General features: G+C 40.9%; 1 protein-coding gene across 4 annotated transcripts in view; it reads left to right on the top strand.

Annotated features, from left to right (window-relative positions):
* The first annotated feature begins 3,069 nt into the window (after positions 1-3,069).
* Positions 3,070-23,469, top strand: part of Sp4 (Sp4 transcription factor) — a 65,335-nt gene continuing 44,935 nt past the window's right edge. Inside the window, exons 1-3 of one of the 4 annotated variants that reach the window (XM_039111794.2) lie at positions 3,070-3,879; positions 4,300-4,404; positions 4,915-6,472. In XM_039111794.2, coding sequence (XP_038967722.1) covers positions 4,333-4,404; positions 4,915-6,472 — 1,630 coding nt within the window. In that variant the 5' untranslated portion in view covers positions 3,070-3,879; positions 4,300-4,332. Of the gene's footprint in view, positions 3,880-4,294; positions 4,405-4,914; positions 6,473-23,469 lie in introns of all 4 variants that reach the window. The other 3 variants (NM_012761.2, XM_063261555.1, XM_063261556.1) reach the window with 3 other exon arrangements.

Raw genomic sequence — 23,469 nt, 5'->3', positions numbered from 1 at the left:
CTGCTCATACACAGGCTGTCTGAGTGCTTATCTGTTTTTGTTACTTGGCCTTTACATTTGACAATGTCACTTACAGACATTATTTATAACTTTTAAAAGTCCCACATACTCACAGTCAACTTTAATCCATTTTCTTGCAAATGCTCTATATGAATACTTTGAACTATTTCTGCTTTCTAAAAATGGCTATTATTGGGTAAGAAATTTACGTTTTAAATACAGTTTTGAACACTTTCCAGGCCTTTATTATGGTACCATGCATGGTTTCTTATGTACTAATGAGGCCACTTCTAAATACACCCTTCAAGGTGGTGTCTGATTCCTGGTCAACTACTCTCATTCAGTGTAATTTGTGGATAGTAAACATGGAATTGTCTTAGGCTTGATGATTCTCTAAGCCTTTTTTCGATCTACTTCCAAGAGAGAAAATGAAAGCAGTTCAATGGTTATTTCAGCAAGTGTCTCCTTAAAGGACTCAGAAAAGAAACCTTTCTCATTCATATCACACCTGGGCTCACCTTCCATCTCCTAACTATTCAATCAAGCCACCTGTACAACTAAGCCACCTGTACAACTAAGCCACCTGTACAACTAAGCCACCTGGAGAGCTGCTTCAATCTCATTGTCTGAGCATCCTCGGCATGGAGCAGATTCAAGGCCCTGGCCTTTGGCCTCCAGGAGTGGAGGCTGATATTTCAGGAGTTGTACATAGTATTCAAGCTGGGGAGGTCACTCAGTGACACACTGCTTGCCTAGCATGCAGGAAGCCCTAGGTTTGATCACAAGCACCACATAAACCAGGTATGGCGCTGCATGCCTGTAATCCCAGCTTAACTGTGACTAGAACAAGAGCAAGTAGAGATATACAGTCAAGAACAGGTTAGAAAAGACAAAGCTACCACTGAGGGTGATATCAAAGGCAGGTGATAGGGAATTTGGTTAGATATCAAGGGTGGGAGACTGTCACTAAACTGATCCATCAGGTTTCTTGCTAAAACGGGACTAAGTAAGCAAAGCTACCGGGGTAAGCTAGAAACAAGACTCAGAGATTAGGCTATCCCCAAACTCACAAGATCCACTTGCTTCTGCCTCCCAACTGCCGGAACTGAAGGAATGAGTCACCATGCTCAGCTAATATAAAATTCTTAAAATAACTTATAAAAAACAGCAAAATGGTTTAAAAAATATTAAGTATAATAGTACATAGCTTAAATTAGGATGATACTATGGGAGTGGCTGTCCTCTTGGCAATATCTCATCTAGCAGAACCTCCTGTTACAGGGGTAACGATATGATAAGAGTCCCTAAGAAGCAGTTCATTTGTCACCAGGCTTCAAGACTCAGCCAGTGTTTTAATCGGCTCAGGGTACTATAACCCACAGCTTATCAACAACAGTCTATTTTAACCATTTTACAAGGAGTCTGATATAGAGGTATGGACAGTCAGGTTCTAGTGAGGGTCTTGTAGTCATTGTACTTCACATGGGAGACAGCAGAATAAAGAAGTTTAAAGACCAGTAAGTTTTACTCATGGGAGTGACACACTCATGACCTCATCTAACCATAATGTTCCGAAGATTCTGACTCCAAACACCATCATACTAAGAGACAGAGTCCCATTACCTGAGTTTAGTCTGGGCGTGTGTGTGTGTGTGTGTGTGTGTGTGTTACAAACATTTAGCTAGGAACTTGCAGTTCTTGGTTTTTGGAAAAGTTAGGGTTGTCAGTTTCCTGAATACCGGTATATCTACTTATCAACAGGGAGCAGGACCTTTAGGACATTTTGTAAATCTATACTCTGCCATTACTACTCTGAGGCAAGTTGTTTAAAGAGAACTACAAGGTACACTCCAATTCACGCCTGGTCTGCATTCACTATGGCGAAACTGGATGGGGGCGGAGCTTGAGGAGAGACATGTATCTATAAATGTAACAAGCGCTTCTGAGCTTTCTAAGATCTAGTGAATTGAGATGTGTATGGAAGATTACTATAGCATCTTCAATTCATAAAATGGAGTAGGCAACATTTTAATCCTTTACTCCACTTGCTTTGTTTTACTGCTACTGCTTTGTCATCCCCCCAAATACTTGAGCAAGGCAGCACTAGAAAAGGACAGCACCAGACTCTTCACTCACCCTTACAACATGTCAGACCTCAGGCACCAGACGAAAATACCCAAAGCTGAATGTGGGCCCATGTCAATAAATGTGGAGCGCTTTAAGCCTAGTGTGTAATCCCATCCCAAGGTTCATATTTGGGACTCATTTCCAGTTTTGGTACACTTCCGTCAGTCGCTGGTATGGTCCCTGGTATCTTGGCTTCATGTCTTTGGAGAGAAACTAGGAGTCGGTTCAGGAGGATTTGACAAAGTGCTTTGCGCAGCTAGCTGTGAATTCCACTTGCCTAGAAGCTTACGCTAAACCATGACCAGAGCTGACCCACATGCAGCCGGGCTTTCCTTTGCCCGGACAACCTTGTGAGACCTCTAGGAGCGAGAAGCGCGCCAAGAACGCAGACTCTAAGGCGCACTCCTGGCTACCCTAGAAGACGGTAATGGCTCTGCACCAGCAGCCAGAGATACAACAAATAAAATGGAAGCTCCTGCTCTGTGGGAACACAGGCCTCGAGCTCGGACCAGAGGCCCGGGCGAGCTAAGAGAGTAAAGAAAGCCGGGCGAAGAGGGTGTACCCCATGTCAGCTTCATTCAAACCCCGAGGACAGCAGACCCCGCCTCCCAACACCTCCGCCCGCTCAATCGCCGCGCGCTCCGGGTGTGAACTCGCCCCGCGGGGAGCGGCTTTCAGCTGAGGGGGCGGTGGCAGAGGCGGTTCGCGCAGCCCCGCTCGGCCGATAGGCCCAGGCAAACAACACCCATTTCTCCCTCCCCTGCGCTGGGTTCAACTCCCACTCGGCCCCGGCCACGCCCTGCTGCCACCGCCCCCTCGGGCAGCTCTAGGCTCCGCAGCCAGGCCGCGCTCGGGGGCGGGAGGAAGGCGGTGCCTCAATCCGATAGCTGACAGAAACTACAAGACCCGAAAGGCTTTGCGGGAGAGGCCCGCCCGCCTCCTCCCACGACTCACGCACGTCAACAGCCTCACCCAATGAGAGCCGAGCCAGGGAAAAAGGGCGCCCGGGTCCGGATGCGCCTTAGGAAAGCCATGCTCACGCCGAGTGGGCAGCCGGCAGTCCACTCAGACCTCGGGACCTCACGCTTCCCCGCGCTCGCCTCGCTCCTCTCCCTTAAGCCTAGTTCCATGTCTTTCTTCCGCGGCCCCTCGCAAGATGCTGCGACGCGTTTTTGAGTGGAGGGCGCCGGGAACTGAGTAGGGGGCGGGATATCCTGAGACAACAAGTTTGGCTGTATGAAGGGCCTGCCGGCAGCAAACCGCAGCTAGCTCACCGAGAGGGCACGCGCCGCGGGCCGAGAAGGCAGAAGCCGAACAGCAGCGAGCACCAGCCGAGCAAAGGGGAGGAGAAAGGGCGGCCCCAGCGCCCCGGCCCCGGCAGGTCGGCGGCCAATCCGCTGGGGGAAGGGGTGGAGAGTCGGCGGCGCCGGCGGAGGCAGGCCGAGGGGTGTGGGGAGTCGCCGCGCTCGCGCCGCCCTGGCTCCGCCCCCGGCCCGCGCCGCCGCCCTCGCCGCGCGCCGCCGCTGTCAATCAAGGGCGAGTCAGCCGGGCTCGGGCGGAGAGAGGAGCTGCTACGCCACAGCCCAGCGGCGGCCATTCGCGGAAAAAGAGGCAGAGCCTGTGCCAGCTACAGCCTCCTCCGAGCCACCGCGGGCGGGCGGGACCGGCCTCTCCTCCCGCCTCGCCCCCACCCCCACCCACCTCTATCCCAGTGTCTCTGAGAGGGTTTGTCCTGTTAATGCGGGATGAGCGGTACGTATTCTCCACCCCCCTCGGTCTCCTTCACCGCCTCCCTTCGTCCCTCCCTCCCCAGACCCTGCTCGCTTCCCCCTCCCCCGGGGCCGCGGAGATGCTGGAAGGGGAGGAGGAGAGGGCGGGAGGGAACCAGGGGGAGGGAAGGAGGGCTGTGTTTTGTCTTAATGTCTGAGCTAGAACAACCTCCTTCTGGGTGTTGCTCTGGAGCCTATGGGTCGGGTTTCAAACCACGTTTCGTGAGAGCCCCCTCCTCCCTTCCCTCCTTCTCCCCCACCCCCTGCCGGTGTGCACGGATCGAGGGTTTACGGAGATTAATGTTCAGGAGGAGGGGGGGGGAGAAGGGAGGAGAACGAATAATAATAATCCTAATAACCTGTTGTCGTGTGTGTTGGTGGTGGTGGGGTTGTTGCAGATCAGAAGAAGGAGGAGGAGGAGGAGGCGGCAGCGGCAATGGCTACAGAAGGAGGGAAAACCTCTGAGCCAGAGAATAACAATAAAAAACCCAAAACCTCAGGCTCCCAGGTAAAAGCAAACGTTAAAAGAAAATTCAACACAAAGCTTTAGGGAAGAGAGGGAGTTATGCCCTTTAAATACCCAGAAGTAAAGAACAGAATGAAAATGTTTATTCATTCAAAGCATCTTTCTGAGTGAGGAACTTAAATCGTAAATTCATGAAGATTTCGCATAGTTGAGGCTATAACGAACGGTGTTTATATTACATCAGGAATTCAGACTGTTAGAAAACGGTGTCTATTTTCCCAAGGGCATTTGGAGTTTAGAAGAATAACACTTTAAGAAAGTTTACCAGAAAATTCCTTTTTATTTAAACTTTATGTAACAGAACTTGCCTCTTTATTCGTATAGCTTCTACCACCTGCTTTTGTTCATATTTCCTTTTTAATTCTGCTGCCTATTAAGTGTGTTCTGATACTTAGAGCTCTCAAAATAAATAACCCCCTCCCGACTGCTGTCTTCCACTAAATCCGCCCACTTTTTTCCCCTCCCTCTCCTTTCCCCTCCCATTTTGGGTAGGACTCTCAGCCCTCTCCTCTGGCTTTACTGGCAGCTACTTGCAGCAAAATAGGGACTCCTGGTGAAAATCAAGCAACTGGACAACAGCAGATTATTATAGATCCAAGCCAAGGATTGGTGCAACTTCAGAATCAACCACAGCAGCTAGAACTGGTGACAACGCAGCTTGCTGGAAACGCTTGGCAACTTGTTGCCTCCACTCCTCCTGCTTCAAAAGAAAATAACGTTTCTCAGCCAGCTTCTAGTTCATCTAGTTCTTCCAGCAGTAATAACGGGAGTTCCTCTCCTACAAAAACTAAATCAGGTAATCCTTCCACCCCTAATCAATTTCAAGTCATACAAGTACAGAATCCAAGTGGTAGTGTACAGTACCAAGTGATCCCCCAACTTCAGACGGTGGAAGGTCAGCAAATTCAAATCAATCCAACTAGTAGTTCATCTCTACAGGATTTGCAGGGTCAAATTCAACTCATTTCTGCAGGTAATAATCAAGCTATCCTCACGGCTGCTAACAGGACAGCTTCTGGGAATATCCTTGCTCAAAACCTGGCAAATCAGACAGTTCCGGTACAAATTAGACCTGGTGTTTCAATACCATTGCAATTGCAGACCCTTCCTGGTACTCAGGCTCAAGTTGTAACAACCCTACCAATTAACATTGGAGGAGTGACTTTAGCTTTGCCAGTAATAAATAACGTGACTGCTGGAGGAGGGACTGGACAAGTTGGCCAGCCTACTACTACTACTACTGATAGTGGGACTTCCAATGGAAATCAGTTAGTGTCTACGCCCACCACCAGCACTGCTCCCGCCAGTACTATGCCTGAATCACCCTCTTCCTCTACTACCTGCACAACTACTGCATCAACATCTCTGACGAGCAGTGACACATTAGTGAGCTCAGCAGATACGGGCCAGTATGCAAGCACATCAGCCAGTAGTTCTGAACGCACCATTGAAGAACCACAGACACCTGCTGCTACTGAGTCTGAGGCCCAGAGCTCCAGTCAGCTTCAGTCCAATGGGATACAGAATGCACAGGATCAGTCAAATTCTCTTCAGCAAGTACAGATTGTAGGCCAGCCTATCCTGCAGCAAATCCAGATCCAGCAGCCTCAGCAGCAGATTATTCAAGCTATCCCGCCACAGTCATTTCAACTCCAGTCAGGGCAGACAATTCAGACCATCCAGCAGCAGCCTTTGCAGAACGTTCAACTTCAAGCAGTAAACCCGACTCAGGTGCTTATCAGGGCTCCAACTTTAACACCTTCAGGGCAAATCAGCTGGCAAACTGTCCAGGTCCAGAATATTCAGAGTCTTTCAAATTTGCAAGTTCAGAACGCTGGGTTATCCCAGCAGTTAACCATCACCCCAGTGTCTTCAAGCGGTGGCACAACTCTTGCTCAGATTGCTCCTGTGGCTGTTGCTGGTGCCCCAATAACATTGAATACTGCCCAGCTTGCATCAGTGCCTAACCTTCAGACAGTGAGCGTTGCCAACCTGGGTGCTGCGGGTGTTCAAGTTCAGGGAGTTCCAGTAACAATCACTAGTGTTGCAGGTAAGCTACATCTTTTTAACCCATTATTAGGAGGGATTAGTAACAGTTATTGCTCCAGGCTATCTTTTAGTTTTGATACACCTCTGATGTACATATACTGGAGAGGGATCAAACTGAACTATTACACCAGCAACCATATGTATTTATCACTGTGACCTCTTTATTTCTATAGCTTTTACCACTTAGTTTTGTGTGTTGAGTTGGGTAAATAAATTATTTCATAAAGCATCCTTTTCTGATTAGAGTCATAATTATAGAGATCCCATTCAAGTACACTTGAACTCTTTGGGAAGATGAGCTCATCTCTCCTTGATGCAAAGTTGGTTTAACTTGCATTGGTATATGGTTGTGAGTTTGAGGTATGTTAATTCTGTGTAATAAGGCTTTTATAAACTGGACCTTCTTACATTTCAGCATTTTGTCTTTAAGGTATTGTTGCTTTAATGTATGGTAGTTTTAAACTAGATACTATTATAGTTAAGATAGAAATTTAAATTGCAAATTGTTTCGTTAAGTTTTTATGTCTGCTTTTTGCTACATTCAGGATTGTGACTTTAATGGTCTTTGGTATATAAAATTTAAGGGAAAGTCTTATCATCCTTGCATTATCTGAATGTGTCAAGTGTGAGGTTGGTGAAAATCAATTAAAAATGTAGGTAGTAAAATGTCATTAACTTAAACTAATTGTGGCCATGTTGTTTTAAACCAGCTATAAAAGCAGTTGCTATTTCTTATCAATATAATTAGATAACTTCTAAAGTACTTAAAAAATCTAGTTCCATTAAGTAGTATAATCTTTTTGGGGGAGTGGTCTTATTTTACCAATACTTAGACTTCATTGAGTCTGACTTACTGCTAACTGCCTGTGATTTTAGTACCTTTGATCTTTTCAAGTTTTATTATCTAAAATTTTCTATTTTGGTAATTGAAGATGAGTATGCTTGTCCTTTTCTAAAATGACCTATCTTGAAATAATATGCAAAGAAAATTAAGATAAACTTCTTCACAGTTAAAATTCAAGCCGATGCGTGCTTGTAAAATTATGTTATCTTTAGAGAGCCTGTCACATTCAGGAGAGCCCAAATATTTCTAGACCCACCCAATAGAATGTTGTGTGATGTTCGAGGTGTGGCATCTCTGAAATATCCGGTGTTATCCACTAGTTATGGAGTGATCAAGCACATAAAGCATGGTGACAATGGACTGAGGAATTGAATGTTACGGTTTATTTAAGGAGCCACACTTAGCTAGTGGCTCTTACGTTGACAGTGTATATCGCCAGTATACTGAGCGTGATCTTCCCCTAACTCTTTTAGTGCCCAAATGTGTAAGCGATGGTTCTGTTTCCAGTCCTTACTCTGCATAGTTCCTGATCATACTAAGCATGCTAACGAGATTTCAGAGCAATGTCTGGTTTTGGTGGTTTGAATAATAGTTTGCATTGTCAAAGCAGAAATTATTTACATTTCATGTTCCTGCTAAACATTACTGAATTGTGGTTCATAGCATCGAGTAGTTTATAATCGAGGTTAGAAATGGTCAGAAGTTTCCTCTTACTAACTGTGAAGATAATTCAATATTCTGACCCCCCCCCCAACTCCTGGAATGTTGCATTATAATATAAGATGCAGCTTCTAGGAGAAAAATTTGGGGGCAGAAGTAGAATAGTAAAATAATTTGACTTTTAGATTTTCCAGGTGATTCTTAAACTCCATAAAGTTTGGGAATCAAGGGTCTAATCAACAGTGAATCAGAAAGCAGAATGTGGGGGCCGGTGGGTGCTAAGCTAGCTCATATGTGCCCCAGAGCATGTTTCACTGGTACATATGCCATTTTAGTTCCCCTACTCCCCATGCCCAATGACTATTCCAAATACTCCAGCTAGATATGTTATTCTTAGGTTTTCATGGGCACATTTTTTACTTAAGACCTCACATAGTTTAAGAGGTTTGCTTAAGTGCATAAGGAAAACTACATATGAAGAACCTCCCCCACCCCCACTGAAATCCAACCATTTAAAATTTTGTTGATACTTTAAAGAGATTACTGTAATATAAAGAGCAGAAATAGACCCTGGTTTAAGCTCAGTGAATTTAAGCTTAGCTGTTAGCTCTTAGACCATTATCTAACAAACAGGTACTTGACAGTAATCTTCGAAGGTTTGTAACATGGGAGCAATGCCCTAGAGTGGTTATAATGAATCTGGTGAAATTGCTTTGTTTTCATTAATTTCTTTTGTTTTTATATTTAAAATTCACCAGAAGTAGAACTCTAAGCACTCTCTTAAAATGAGGGCGATCACATTGCCTATATCCCCTTTATAAGTGAGCCCTAATTTAGAGTTAATACTTTGGGCCCCCAATTTTTGTTATCGCATAGTTTCCTTCCAGAATGGCAGTGTTGAATTTATGGGAAAATATTCACTGTTAATATTCACAGGTTTTAAGAATGTTATTTTACTTTTAATTGGTACATAATTCATGTACATAACTGTGGGGTACAATGTGATATTTCAGTGCAGTACACAGTGTGCCTGTGTCATCACCTTAGGCATTTGTCATTTGTTTGTCTTGGGAACATTCAAAATTCTGTTTGCTACTCAATTACTGTCAACCACAGCTATCCTACTGTGTTGCAGTTGAGTATTAGATATGACTGCTGGTCAAGTAACCATACCCACTTTCCTTCTTCCCAACTGTTACCTCATTCTGGTAGCTAGTGTTTTAGTCTCTACTTTCACTTTTCCTTTTCATCAGGGTTTCACACAGTCCGGGTTGGCTTTCACACTCACTAGGTAGCTAAGGTAGGGCTCGAACTCCTTCCTGATCCTCCTAATTCTACCTCCCCAGGCCTGGTTTAGAGGGTACTGGGGGATCAAACTCAGGGTTTCATATATGCTGAGCTGCATCCCTGGCCCCTCTTTTTTCTTACTTTTGTAAACAACATTTTAGCTTCTACATATAAGTGAAAATATGTTCATGAAAAATATCAGATCTTGGAAAAATGTTAATTACCTTTGACAGAATAATAGCTACCTCATGAACAAGGCTTAAAATTTTTTTATGGTCCAGGCCCATTTTACCTTTTCAGAAAATAGGGGAGGTCTCCATGATACAGACAGCAGAGGAAGAATCATACAAGGCAATCGGAAACCCAAATATTGAAGATGGAGGCTTCATATTATTATGAAATGACATTTTTTTTGCCTTTGTAATATATTCAGTAAAGTATATCTCTTTGCTCTGGTCTCATTTGAAAATTCTGATTTCTAAGCTCAGCATCTATCATTAGTTAGGAGCGTTGTTATACTTAGATACTTGTACCCTCTGCATACTTCATTTTCTTGTTGGGAAGAAGAGTTTGATGGCTAACAACTGTGTTTATTGACCTTTATTTCAGCCAGATGTGGTGGTTTGTGCCTTTAATCCCAGTGGGGGTAGCAAAGGTAGGCAGAGCTCTTGAGTTCTATTGTAACTAAGTAAGAATAGAAGTTCTCCCAGTATTCTTTCAGTGGCCTCTGACCTCCAGGAGTTATATCTCTTTATAAATGAGAGTTAATAGGGACTCTTGGTTTCTATCTCAGTAATTAACGTGGCATGGTCCACACTATCATGCCATAGTCCTTCTGCTTGATTAAGTGACTGTCTGTCATTTTCAGTCGAAAATAAATTTTTATGCTAGTTTTCTCATAAAGAAGGTTAACACTTGATAAGATGTTGCTGGGTATTCAAGAACTTGTCTCTTACATAATTCCTTTACTTTTTATAGGGAATTAAAGTCTAAAACCTGGGGATATAGTTTGAAGCCAGGGACGGAAGTGCCAGTTCTTAATGACTATTTAAAAATAGGAACCAAAGAACATAAAGCTTACATTTAATTTAAAAGTCCAAATGTAACAGAGGGAATCAACCTTTTAACATCTGCCTTTTCTTCTGAATTACTCAAAGTAGAAAACTGGCTTGACATTTAACCCAGATAGTGTTTTTCTTTGTTGTATATGCTGTATTGGTTTGGATTTCCCTTTTTAGCATATGAAAACCACACTTGTATGTATGATCCTCATACATGTGCTCAGTTATTTCCTTTAAAGATGAGTCAGTTATTTCTGTTACCTTTTCAATAAAATCTTCTAATACTGGGTCAATAGATTAGACTTCATTATAAGGGACTTAAGTTTAGGTTTTTAACTACCAGTTTGACCTTAGCCTTCAGAAGCTGTTTTCCTAGAAGATAAAAAGTGCCATAGAAAGCCACATTAACTTTTAAAGGCCATCTCTGCTGGTTTGCTTTATGTCCACCTGATAAAGGCTAGTCAACTGAGAGGAGGGAACCTCAACTAAGAAAAATGCCTCCATAAGATTGGGCTGTACTCGGGCCTGTAGGGCATTTTCTTAGTGATTGTTGTAGGAGAGCTCAGCCCATTGTGGGTGGGGCCATCCCTGGTTTGGTGGTCCTGGTTCTATAAGAAAGCAAGCTGAGCAAGCCAGGGGGAGCAAAGCAATAAGCAGCACCCCTCCATGGCCTCTGCATTAGCTCTTACCTTCAAGTTTGAGTTCCTGCCATGGCTTTCCTCAGTGGATTGTGACTCAAAATATAAGTGGAATAAACTCTTTCCTCCCCAAATTGTTTTTGGTCTGGTATTTCATCACAGTGATATTAACCCTAAGACAACATCTTTTGTGTGGGATTGAAGGGCAAAGGTCGAACACTTATTTCCTTTTCAAATTGTTTGTTTGTTTGTTTTGTCTGTAAATGACAGGGAGCTCCCTGACAATGTGAATATAAGGCTAGCTTCATATTCACATAAAGCCCAGGTGGTCTTGCTCTTGTGATCCAACTTTCAGGAGTGCTAAGGTGCAAGTGTTCTGGCTGGTTAACAGTTTCTAATTTAGAGAGTATATAAGTAATACTTAAGGAATATTGGGACAAGCGTTAAGACAGAGTGAAGAGGAGATAGAAAAGGAAGCATAATTGGAAAGGAAGCTAGGGAAGATGCCATGGGTAGATCTTGCAGAAATAGCAGATTTACCAACTGCTAGCTTTCTAGTTGGAAAAGACCTTGGAGATTATAGCTTACAGTTATGACCTTTTCATATTGCTATGAAAGTTTATTTTACTGTTCTGAGTGAAGGCAAAGATATGGGTCAGGCTCTCCACTGCTGCAGTGAGTACCTGGGAATGACTCATAAAGCACTGACAGACATGTGTTCTTCTGATCTGGGATGGACAGGATGTGTGCTGCTGAGGGAAAGAACCAACATTGTCAAAGGAATGCATCTGAGGTGAGATGAAAGCTTAATGAAATTGGAATTACTAAGGCAATTTAAAATATACTTGAAGCTTGGCATGGTGGTGCACACCTTGAATCCCAGCACTCAAGAGGCAGAGGCAGGTGGATGGATCCCTTCAAGGTTGAGGCCAACCTCATCTACAAAGCAAGTTTCAGGATAGCAGGACTCTGTTACACAGTGAAATCCTGTGTCAAAAAAAAAACAAAAACAAAAAACCAAAGATATGAATGTATATGTATACATATATATGACCCCCACACACATTCATACTCAACCCTTTACCCTTATTCCTTAGCCGAATTTAGAAATGAACAAACAAGCTCAGAAGGGTTGAATGACATATATCTTGTGGCAGAGCCCATCATCTTGACTTCCACTAGATTAGGGCTGTTTTTCTACCTTATTTCTAGCTTATCCAAATCTCTTATTAGCATGTGAGTAAATAAAACTGAACTTTGGACTTAGAGAATTAGAATTATCCTATTTGTCATCTCACGGATAGACTGTCCCTCTCTCACCTGGCTATTCAGTGCTAGCATATTAAGTATAACATTGTTGAAAAATATAGCTCTCTAGGTCTGTTGTTACTGAGCTTAATGGTAGGACCTAGGAAGTATCATTTTCCTCATCTTAAAAGACTTAAGTTTAAGTGGACAGGGTGTCTCAGGCCAGTAATCTCAGCATTCAAAAGAGAGGCTTGGGCAGGGGAGTTGCCATGAATTTGAGGCCAGCCTAGCCTACATAATTAATTTCACCACAGCTTGGACTACACAGAGACCCTACCTCGAAAAAATAAAAATGGAAAGCTTGTATCTAATGATATTAGTAAATTCTGTGTATGATCCTTGGGCCAAAGGCTTTTTTTTTTTTTAAACAATAGCTAGAAATGGATTTTTTTAAAAAAAGGCAAAAGGATCTTGCCTTTTTGTAGTCCTGGCTGGCCTTAAACTCACTAGAAAGCCCAGTCTGACATCATCCTTTTACCAAATCTCCCTGGAAGATGCCATAGTTGTCTACATCATATATGGACATTTTTTTTAAAAAGTGTTGCCTGCAGAGGAAGAAAACAAGCATTTATTGTTTCTCATATGTGTTAATGCTGTTTGTGTTCATAGTATTAGTCACACAGTACCGTTTTATGGGTGGGTGTTGTGTCCATCCTACCAACTGTCTCACTGAGCTTCACTTTCTTTAGGAACTAGTACCTTCTGCCAGTCAGTGGGAGAGTGACGACTTAGTGTCATGTTTGATTCTAGGACTACTCCATAACAGACAAAAGTGTGCATGGATAAGGCCACTGGATAATGGTGTCTTGTCGCTGTCCTCTCTTTATATCACACGGTTTTCCTTAGCCTTACCAGTTGTAAAACCCTATATTAGTATGCATTTTCTCCTTCGCTAGCATTCTTTTAATTTATTTTTACTCATATTACATCCCAATCACAACCCTCACCCCAGCATTATTCTTAAAGTGTCATGCTGCTTTGTTTTCATCCTTAATCCTGTGCCTCTCACAGAGGTCTCAAGTGGCCATCTTAGTTTACAACTGGAGCTTATTGTAGAGGTGTCAGGTAGCCACGTGGAGTATGTCAGTGATGTTCCTTTGCTTTATTTTATGTGTTTGCAGATAGGGTCATACAACCTACATGCTGTGCTGCAACTGGCTATGGAGGGAAGGTGGTATTAAACTTTTTTAAAATTAAATTTGTAAGTTTTATTTATAAGGAGGGAGTATAGCACATGCACAGACCAGAGGGTAGTTTGGGGACAGTTCTCTCCTCAGATGGGGTCATAGGAATAGAACTCATGTCATTAGGCTTGGTGGCAAGCACTTTTACCTTCTTAACCATTGACAGCCCTGGCCTTAAATTTTTGATCCTCCTGCCTCCCACCTCCTCTAAGTGCTGGGAGTACAGATGTGCACCATCATACCAAGAATTAAAGTGTATCTTGATTTCATCATTTCTGGTCATAACTTCTCAAAGACTCATAGCTGGGTACACAATTGGATGACAAAATGTATGTAATAGCAGTGACTAGTGCTTTGCTATGAGAGTCTATCCTTGATACTCTTACCCCCATTGCCCTTTAAATACTGGGCTGAAGGATGGCCTTATTTGCTTCATTCACAAATGAGAAAAGGCAGATTGATAGGAGATAGAACTGGGATTCAGAGTGCTTTTAATAGGCTGGAATCATGGCTGGGGAGATGGGCAAAGCAGATAAGTTACTCCACTTAAAGTAGGGGAATTATGTACCCACAGGATGGAAAGTCTGAGTTTGGCAGCAGGACTAGTGCAAATGGAACCTACTGGCTTAATGTGGGTTGAGATTAAAGCTTTGTCTGTGTTCCTTGTGTTTGCCTGACTGCTGCTGCACTGCTGTGTGTAGTCCTAGGTAGAACATTTTCATTGGGTTAATAATAAACTGGTGATCATGGCAAGGATTTCTGGGGTGAAGAATAGAAAATAATACTAGCAATAATCAGAGTGAGTGTTTTTACTGTTAAATAGAAACAAGAGGAGGTATGATACTGTCTTCAGTCTTTAAAGTGGAAATAGTTCTGTTCTGTTTTGACCCTGGGAAACAAAGTATGCTTGTATTGCATATTTATAGGGGGAGGGGCAGGACTGAGACAGGGTTGTACATTAATGGGATGATTTGTGTCTTGGGTACTTATTTTTTATCATTAAAGGCTGGATTACCCATCTGTTAGAGATTGTAGAGTATGGAAGAACTGCTCATGCCATATAGAAAGTTTGATTGGATCTGATTCTAAAACCTAAGAGCATGGGTTTTTGAATTTCTGGTCCTATATTGGGTTTATCTGTTTAGCCTATGGCCAGAGCACACAATAACTCTTAAACTTATATGGTCATATAACTAGGAATGGAGGATGGTTAGGGTGACATTACATTTATTATTATAGAAGTGATATAAGGTCAGTCCTATTATGCAGTGTATTTATAAGTTTAGATCACAAGCATGTTTCTGCTCTCTGTTACGTTTAGAATTCTTAGTATTAGTTTCCTGTTACTTGCTTTTTAATTTGATGAATGGGAAAGCATTAATATTTTTATATGCATTTTAGTGTCCAACACTGAATTTGTAGTTAAGGTTCTTTTAAATCTTTAACTATAGCTGTTCAATGTTAACACTTTGAACAGTGTGATTGCTCTTTTGTAAGCAAATTAGAACAGGTGGAACCCTAACTCCTTGAAGCACTCAGCTTTAAGTTCCTTTATTTAACCCATGGAGTAAGCAGATCCAGAACGTGAGGGGTTTTTGTTTTGTTTTTCTTTGTTTGTTGATTTATGGGCTCAAAATAGCTACTAGGGAAGTATTTTTAAATATTCAGACCAAAGGACATTTTGAGTAAGGAAAAGAAAGGCAATTCAAGTATATGAAGGTTCTTTTCCCTCAGAGATGGTAGTAAGCTTGATTAGAGAGATATGCGCTCTAGTGGTGTGTTTATTTTGGTTATTGCAGACATAGGTAACAAGACTAAGAATTAGAACTTAGATTTTGCTCGAATGCTACCCTCTATTAATGGTTCCATTCGAAGTTACTGGGCAAACATGCTTCTTTACTTTTGAGACCAGATAACATGCTTAGGAAGAGCTTTTATATTATAACTAAAACTATTTGTGTAAGGAAGTAACATTGTGACATCTCTATCAAATACCATTCACTGGTTGTCAATATTTTTATTTTTATGAGTTATACATCTTAAGCAAAATTTGCAAAATAGATCAGCAAGCTTTGGTAAAGTACAACCAAGGACACTGGAATAGGTATGTCTACAATCATACCAGAAGCCATGTGCTTTCTTGTAGTAAGAAGTAACTGTCTATCCTTTTCTTAGCTTTACTCTGGAAGTATTCACCTTTCTTGAAAGGATACTTGTGTTACGAACAGACAGCTAAGTACATGATACATTTGTATGGATCTGCAACTGCCTGAAAAACTTTGTATTTTTAAGTACTAGATTTTGAAGTGTAGAAATTAGATGAGAGTCCAGAGTCTGGTGAGTTTGGGGAAGTGATGCATGTAGGTAAAACACTCTAAGCAGGCCTAAGTGATTGGACTGTAAAGTGGACTTTGATCCTGTGGGCGTGGAGAGGTGAAAAGGTGTCTTGAGTCAAACCGCTGAACTTGGAAAAGCTTACGGGACTGAACATTGAAAAGCATAAAGCCCTCACAGGGAAGTTGATAGCTAACACACAAGCATAGTGATCTCTTGTGTGTACTCTGTAGAAGAGTAGTCCTGCTGTGGGATAGTTTCAGGGTGCACTCACTTCAGCCTGCGCCCCCCCCCCGCCCCACCCCTACCCACTGCAGAAGTTGTTAAAAGATATTCATGTTTCAAATTATATTATTGGAGTGTTTCTCTGGTAGGAAACTGGATTGCTGCTAGGGTAGCACATTCCTGTAATCTCAGAGTTTAGGTAGGAGGTCGAGCTAGGATAACAAGTACTAAGCTGTCACAAACAAGAAAGTATAGCAGAAGTTGGGAGCTCAGTTAAAAGGATGCTGATAGAGTAACTTAGTCATGAAGTGACAGTGGCTGTGATGATGAAGTGAATGGTTATTATAAAAATACTTTTGATATGAAAGAATGACAAGAATTAGATCATTAGATCTTTCTGCTTTTGTGTGTCTGCATTGTAATGGTCACTGAGAGCTGAAGCTGAGGGGACTGCTCCCCACACAAGATATGTACTCTGTTGCAGGAGACCTTGTAAGAACTAAGTTTTCATACTTAAAATCTTTGCGAATTAACATACCTTAATAACCAAAGGCATCTGATACTTTAGTTAGCAGAATATTTTCTTATGGTCACTTGCATTTTAGACCAATTAGAATATAATTTTTTTATTTTTAACATTTAGATTGCAAGTATATTATATATGAGTTTATATACACACATATGTGTAATTATAATACCATGTAGTACTTGCTTTTAAAAGCAATGAATGAAGGCTCTAGATACCCATAAGACAGAAGATTCAATCTCACATTATTTTGGGTAGGAATGAAGAGGGATACAGCTAAAAGATAAGCTTCTAGGTCAGGGGGAGGAAGAAAAGTATTCGTGTGTGTGTGTGTGTGTGTGTGTGTGTGTGTGTGTGTGTGTGTGTGTGTGTGTGTGTGTGTTGGTTAAGAAACTGGGTCTCACTCCGGATATAACCCTAGGACTTACGTAGATTAGTTAGGCTGGCTTGAAATTAGAGATCCTCCTGCCCCTGCCTCTTGAGCTGCTGGCAGTAAAGACATTTACCAACACATCTGGCTTCAAGTAGTAATTTTTATGTGTAAAATGTATACATAGATTAAGGAATAATAATACATTTAGGATAGAATTATAAACTTCATATAGGTTGTAGTTCTGTTACACACACACACACACACACACTCACACACACACACACACGTATGTAATATACCTTTGACCTCCAGTAAGCATTGTTTTTAGTGTCTGTTATCTTGATACTGAACTAGGTAGAGAGAACTTTGATTTTGTAGGAGAATGGGGTCTTTGGAACAGAAGGACTGAGAATACATGATCATAATAGAAAGTAGTACTTAATAAAGAGAATACACACACACATATGTATACATACACACATATATAATGTCTCTATTTTGCTAATTTCCAGTTTTAGGAGAAATGGGCAACATGTTCTGTCCCTCTAAAATTATATAGATTCCTTGTAAATGTGGCCCAGTCCAAGGGGTTTAGTGTGGTTTTATAAATACCAAGTCCAGTCATCATAGCTTTTTGTCTACAGAAGCAGAGCTGCTTATGCACAGGCATATAGGAGCCAGATAGTGATCTATGCTGTGGTGACTGCCTGTACCTGGTGTGAGGTTGGAGGGATGAGGAACCTCTTTTCAGGTTCAGATAAGGAGATCTACTCCAGGGAACTGAAGAAGGGAAAAGAAGGAAGATTTAGAGGAGTATAATTCTTAAGTACTAACTGGATTGATTTACGAGTCCCATATCAAATGATGTATAAGTCTGATGGGCTTTCCCAGCTATCTTAGTCTGTATGTGAACCATTTGAGATTTAAACAGTTGACATTCTATAAATAATGACAGTGTGTTTGTGATTTTATTTTTACAAAGTTAAAGCATTCTGTATAATTTCTAGAAATTCTCTCATTTGTCTTCATTAGCATGTTACTGTGTATCTTGATTTTTAACGATAGGGCAGGTAAACAATTTTAGTAAGCCCTTGGTGAACTTAGTCATTTTGTGTACTCCTCACTGTAGAGCATATTAGTCAGCAGGTAGATACATCAGGGCTGTGAGCTTGATATTTTCCTTATGAACTCCCTATTATGAATGTCTGTAATGGACAAACAATCTCTGTTTCCTTTCAGGAATAAAAGTATTAAGAGGGTACCCTTTAGCTGGTTTATATTTTGTCTGACATTTACTGCATGTTTATAGTGCAGTGCCTGACACAATAACTCATTTAATCTTTAGAGCACAGTGGAAGGTAAATATTGCTGCCATTCCTCCTCTCAGCTGTAAAAGCTAAAGTCTAGAGTGGAATAACTTGCTCAAGGCCACATAGTAAATGACCGGCCCAGAATCTCAGCTCTATGGCTTTAGAAATCTTGTTTTCTTACCACTGACTGTTTTTCCTATGTGTTGGCCGTATCTTACAGTGTTTGATTCCTGTGGTTATTTGCAGAATTAGCTCATTATCTCTCATGTGTTTAAGGACTCATGTTAACCCATCTCACAGTCCTGTAGAGAAGGCAATGATGGAGCCTTCACTTTCTAGAACTTCCAGGAAAGCAGAGCTGTGAGAGATTAGTCCTCATGACTGAGACTATACAGCTAGAAAGGGCTCGTGGGGAAGCCCTTACAGCACAGCTACATACACAAGCTTGTGCCCTGCAGCTAAGCAGCAGCGTTTCACATGTGCCACTGTGATTGAGATACTGTAATCTACTAGTGAGATATGGATCCCGGGTGTATAACAGAGCGTTCTTTTTGACCCCCTGTGTGGTCAAGTGCATATATGAAATGGGGAATTAGAATACAAAATACATTTCATGATTTTGAAGTTCTGTTTTGATTGGAAATTTAAAGCTGGTAAAATTATACTCTTGGCTGCATGCATGCACATGCACACACAAACTTTGGGTAAATTTTAAGAATCTAAAAACATTACAAGAATATAAATGAAATGAGTTTTGTATTTTATCCTCATTAACAGTTACATAACACTCCAAAGAATATGTTTTACATTTCATAACACTCTTTACTAGACTATTAAGCCATGTTTTTAAAAGATGAAAATGTTCATTCTCTGAAGAAAATAACATTTTAAAATTACTTTAAGAAAATCCAGTGACTAAAAGAATATATACATAGAATGCATGTTCTTTAGATAATCCCATATGTTCTCTTTTGAGAGAGCTCAAACAGGGATGATGCTCTTACTTCTTAGAATAAACAAAATGTATTTCGTGTCTGCCACTACATGTAAGATTCCATAGCTGGTGCACAAGAGACTTCTGTATTCATGGGGCTGTATTTTGTTCTCCATCAGCTTTGCTTTACCTCACTCTTAGGTCATTGTAGTTTTTTGTTTTCGTTCTGCTTTGCAGTGTTGAGCATCAAACCCCAAGTCTCAAACACAATAGATAAGCACTCTACTGCTGACATCTGTTCCAGGCCCAGGCTTTGTTGAGTGCCTGTGCTTGTGCATGTGTATGCATGTATGTTATGTTTCTGTGTGTGGGTATGTGTTGGTGAAGATTGAATCAGACTTTACCTGGCATATTTTCTTCCACTGAGGTAATAATACTGAGTACCCAGTGATTTTAATAGATGAGAAAATCAAGGCTAAGGAAATTTAAATAACTTTCCAGTTGTTAAAGAATTAGTGGGTGGAGATATGGGAAAAGAACCAAAAATCTATCTAGTTTTAAAATTTTTCTTGTTATTTTTTAAAAGATCTTTGAAGCCAGTGGAATTATAGTTACCATAAAAATTTTAAAGACTTTTCTCAGTCTTGATTATAGACTACCAGTAAGAATTGATGAATTTACATTTTAAACAGATTGGTACATCTAAGCATGTGTGTGTCTGTGTATGTTTTTGTGTGTCTGCGTGTGTGGAGAGAGTCAATTTAATGTACATGTTTTATTTTGTATATTTCTGGCTTTGTGTATATGCCCACATACATTTATGTATAATATTTTGGCTCAGTAAAAATTCTGGTGAAAATTTAAGGAGATTAAATTACATGCTTATTTTAAACTTCCTCATGCCAACCTTATTTTACAATGAAAAATATTAACCCAACTTGGGATATTCATTTAAAAAATCAGCTCAGCAGCTGCATGGTAATTGTACATACCTTTAACCCCAGCACATTACACTCCCACCCTTACCTTAAAACTACAAAGAAAACTTGATTATTGAAACCCAGGTACTCAGATGGCTTTTAGTGATTTTTTTCTTTGGCAGCTGTCTGCAGAGGTAGTGATAACTAATTCAAAAACTGAAACCAAACATTTCATTCATAATCAGTTTGTGATGGGAAGAGGTAGCTGATGTGTAGGAAAGGACTCTGAGCTAAGTAGTAGGTTGTCTCTGCCTTTAAACAGTGTGTACCTATGGGAATGGGATCTTGATGCCAGCAGCAGCCTTCTGTTCTTTCTGCTCTTCCTCCCTGCTCCCACCCCTGTTTTTAGTCTGGCCTCAAACTCCTGACCTTCCTCTTTCCATTTCTCAAAGCAGGGCTGGAGGTGCAGGTGTGTGCCAGCACCTGTGTGGCTGCTTGGTGTGGTTAGGTTTTGGTAGAAGGCAGTGGTGATGTTTCACTTATTGTTAACATACTGTAATTTAAAGTATAAATGTATAATAAGTTGAACTTAATTTTAGGAGATCAAAAGGAAAACTCAGGGAAATGTTCATTCACTAATACGGCTAGATTTATAATTGATTACTTTCTGAACTTAAACTGTGAATGAGGCCTGTCAATATTTCAAGAAATTGCAAGAGTTTTGTTTGTTTGTTTGTTTGTTTTCTTTTGGCAAATCTCACAAGTATAATGTTCTCTAACAAGTACATATCTAGTCTTGAGTCATTACTATGGACTTCCAGAATGTTTTAGGAAATAATTTCCGTGTAAATACACACATACCCAGCCAAAGGAACAGCACATGTGAGCATGAGGACCCTAAACCCTGGGCATTTAGATTGCCATCTGGCCCTAATCTCACAACCTCCAATGCCTTTGGCATCAGCTGTTCAGTGACAGCTGATCTTTTTATTTTGATTTCCTTAGTTTTGGATAGGGCCTCATTATGTATCTTTGAACTTGCTATAAGCCCAGGATAGCCTTGAACTTGTAATCTCCTACCACAGCCTCTGTAGTGCTAACAGGTGTACATGACCTCGAAAAGCACCAGCATTCAAACCAGGGACTATGCTTGCTTAGATCTGAGCTCTCCGGTTTACAAACAGCAAATCCCTGTGACAGTAACTACTGCCACAGTAACCTTGCAGAGAGGTCATTTATCCAACGTATGTACGTTGTAGCCTTTACAGAAGCCAGATCCCGGCTTCAAGGAGTTGAAGGTAGTTCTTGCTGCCTCTGTTTTCAGTAGCTGTCTTGTCCTCTCTGCTTTATTTCCTGAGCTCATGACCAGGTCTACTAAAAAGCTTGCCGCATGGTTGTTGTAAAATACAGAAATTTAGACACACAAGTCTTAGGTGGAGCTTGGCTCTTATTTTAAAAGGAGAAAGCTTTTTACTTCCTGTTCTAGCAGGTGAAGACTGTCCTGGCTGATTTATAGTCAAAAGTTCTCTTAAGAGCAGGGTGCTGTCTTCATTTGCTAGAGCTTCATAATTTTCTGTTAGAGGTAGGTAAAGCAAGGAGAGTTATTATGGCTTTAAGCAAATCTCTGTGGCTCACACAGAGTGTAATACTGGATTCTGGATGTACCTTGGCAAGAAAATGCATCTTGAAATGTGTATTACATTAAAGTCAGTGGACTGGAGAGATGGCTCAGTGGTTAAGAGCACTGACTGCTCTTCCAGAGGTCCTGAGTTCAATTCCCAGCAACCACATGGCGGCTCACAACCATCTGTAATGAGACCTGATACTCCAGCTACAGGGTACTTATATATAATAAATAAATAAACCTTTAAAAAAAAAAGTCAATGGGTGCTTGAATAGAATGGCTCCCTGTGAGACTACTCTTCAAAAATAAAATAGTGATAAAATATGGAGATTTTAGCTTAAAACTTTTTGATTGTTCTTTTTGCTTATTCCTAATTGAAAAATAAAATAGCTTATATTAGTCATATACAACATGAAGTTTTGAAGTATTTGTATAACGTGGTATGGTTAAATATATTATAGCTACTTTGAAAATACATTATTATCGCAATTATTTTTGTGGCAAGGATGCTTAACCTCCACTCTGAACAATAGTTTTAAATATTATATTTGATTGGATTTAATTTTGTAGATTAATCCAAATTTATAGGAACACATTTTAAAACTATGTAATTAACAATGATTACTGAGAAATACATTTTTATATGTATTTGTTTTAGTCAGGGTTTCTATTCCTGCACAACATCATGACCAAGAAGCAGGTTGGGGAATAAAGGGTTTATTCAGCTTACTTCCAAGTTGCTGTTCATCACTAAAGGAAATCAGGACTGGAACTCAAGCAGGTCAGGAAGCAGGAGCTGATGCAGGGGCCATGAGGGATGTTACTTACTGGCTTGCTTCTAGTGGCTTGCTCAGCTTCCTCTCTTATAGAACCCATGACCACAAGCCCAGGGACAGCACCATCCACAATGGACTAGGTCCTCCCACCTTGACCACTAGTTTAGAAAACGCCTTACAGCTGGGTCTCATGAAGGCATTTCCTCAACTGAGGCTTCTTTTCTGTGATACCTCCAGCTTGTGTCAAGGTGACACACAAAACTAGCCAGTACAGTATCAAATGTTATGTGAGATCTAGCACACTAGTGTTATAGAAACTTAAAGAAAAAAACCTCTTAGTATCCCATTCCTAATAAAGATTTATGTTTAACGAGTTATCAAGCATCTCATGTTGTTTCATTAGGTTATTCACACTCGATGCTGTAAGATCATTGAGTGGTCTTTGGTGTTCAGGAATGAATAATCTTATTTCTATGTTCCCTGTAGATTAGACTCAGCTAAAGGGATGTTGTGGTGATAGTGAAAATAGCAGTGGACAACACCTAAATTGTCCCATTATGTCTGACATGTGGAGGTTTCTACTGTGTACCTTGAATCCCCTTATAAACAACTGTAAAATGAAGGTTACGTCTGCATAGCAGATAGTTTTTCTGAGGAGTCAATGAATAGTATATGTGAAATGTTCTGTATGTTTGCCTTTCGTCTTCTGCATTAATGTGTATGTATTTAGTATTTCCCCTCTTATCCCTTGTTATGTGGTAACTTACATCTATAACTGCAGTGAAAATATATAGTAGCAGTGATAATGTATTTTTGTTACTTGCCTTACATAGTGTTTTAAGCATGTCTTTTATGTTTGCTGATACTTTGCCATCTGAGGCCTTACTGCCTCTCCTATAGTTTGAAATGATGATACTTATCCTGCCAGTGAGATTTCCAGTACAAATAAATCTAGACTTTGGTCCTTCCTTTTTTATTTTTTCTTGTGAATAAA

The sequence above is a fragment of the Rattus norvegicus genome, chromosome 6, assembly GCF_036323735.1.
Source record: "Rattus norvegicus strain BN/NHsdMcwi chromosome 6, GRCr8, whole genome shotgun sequence".
Classification (NCBI taxonomy): Eukaryota; Metazoa; Chordata; class Mammalia; order Rodentia; family Muridae; genus Rattus; species Rattus norvegicus.
The sequence above is the reverse complement of the archived record's forward strand: the minus strand, read 5'-3'. Positions and strand labels throughout refer to the sequence as shown.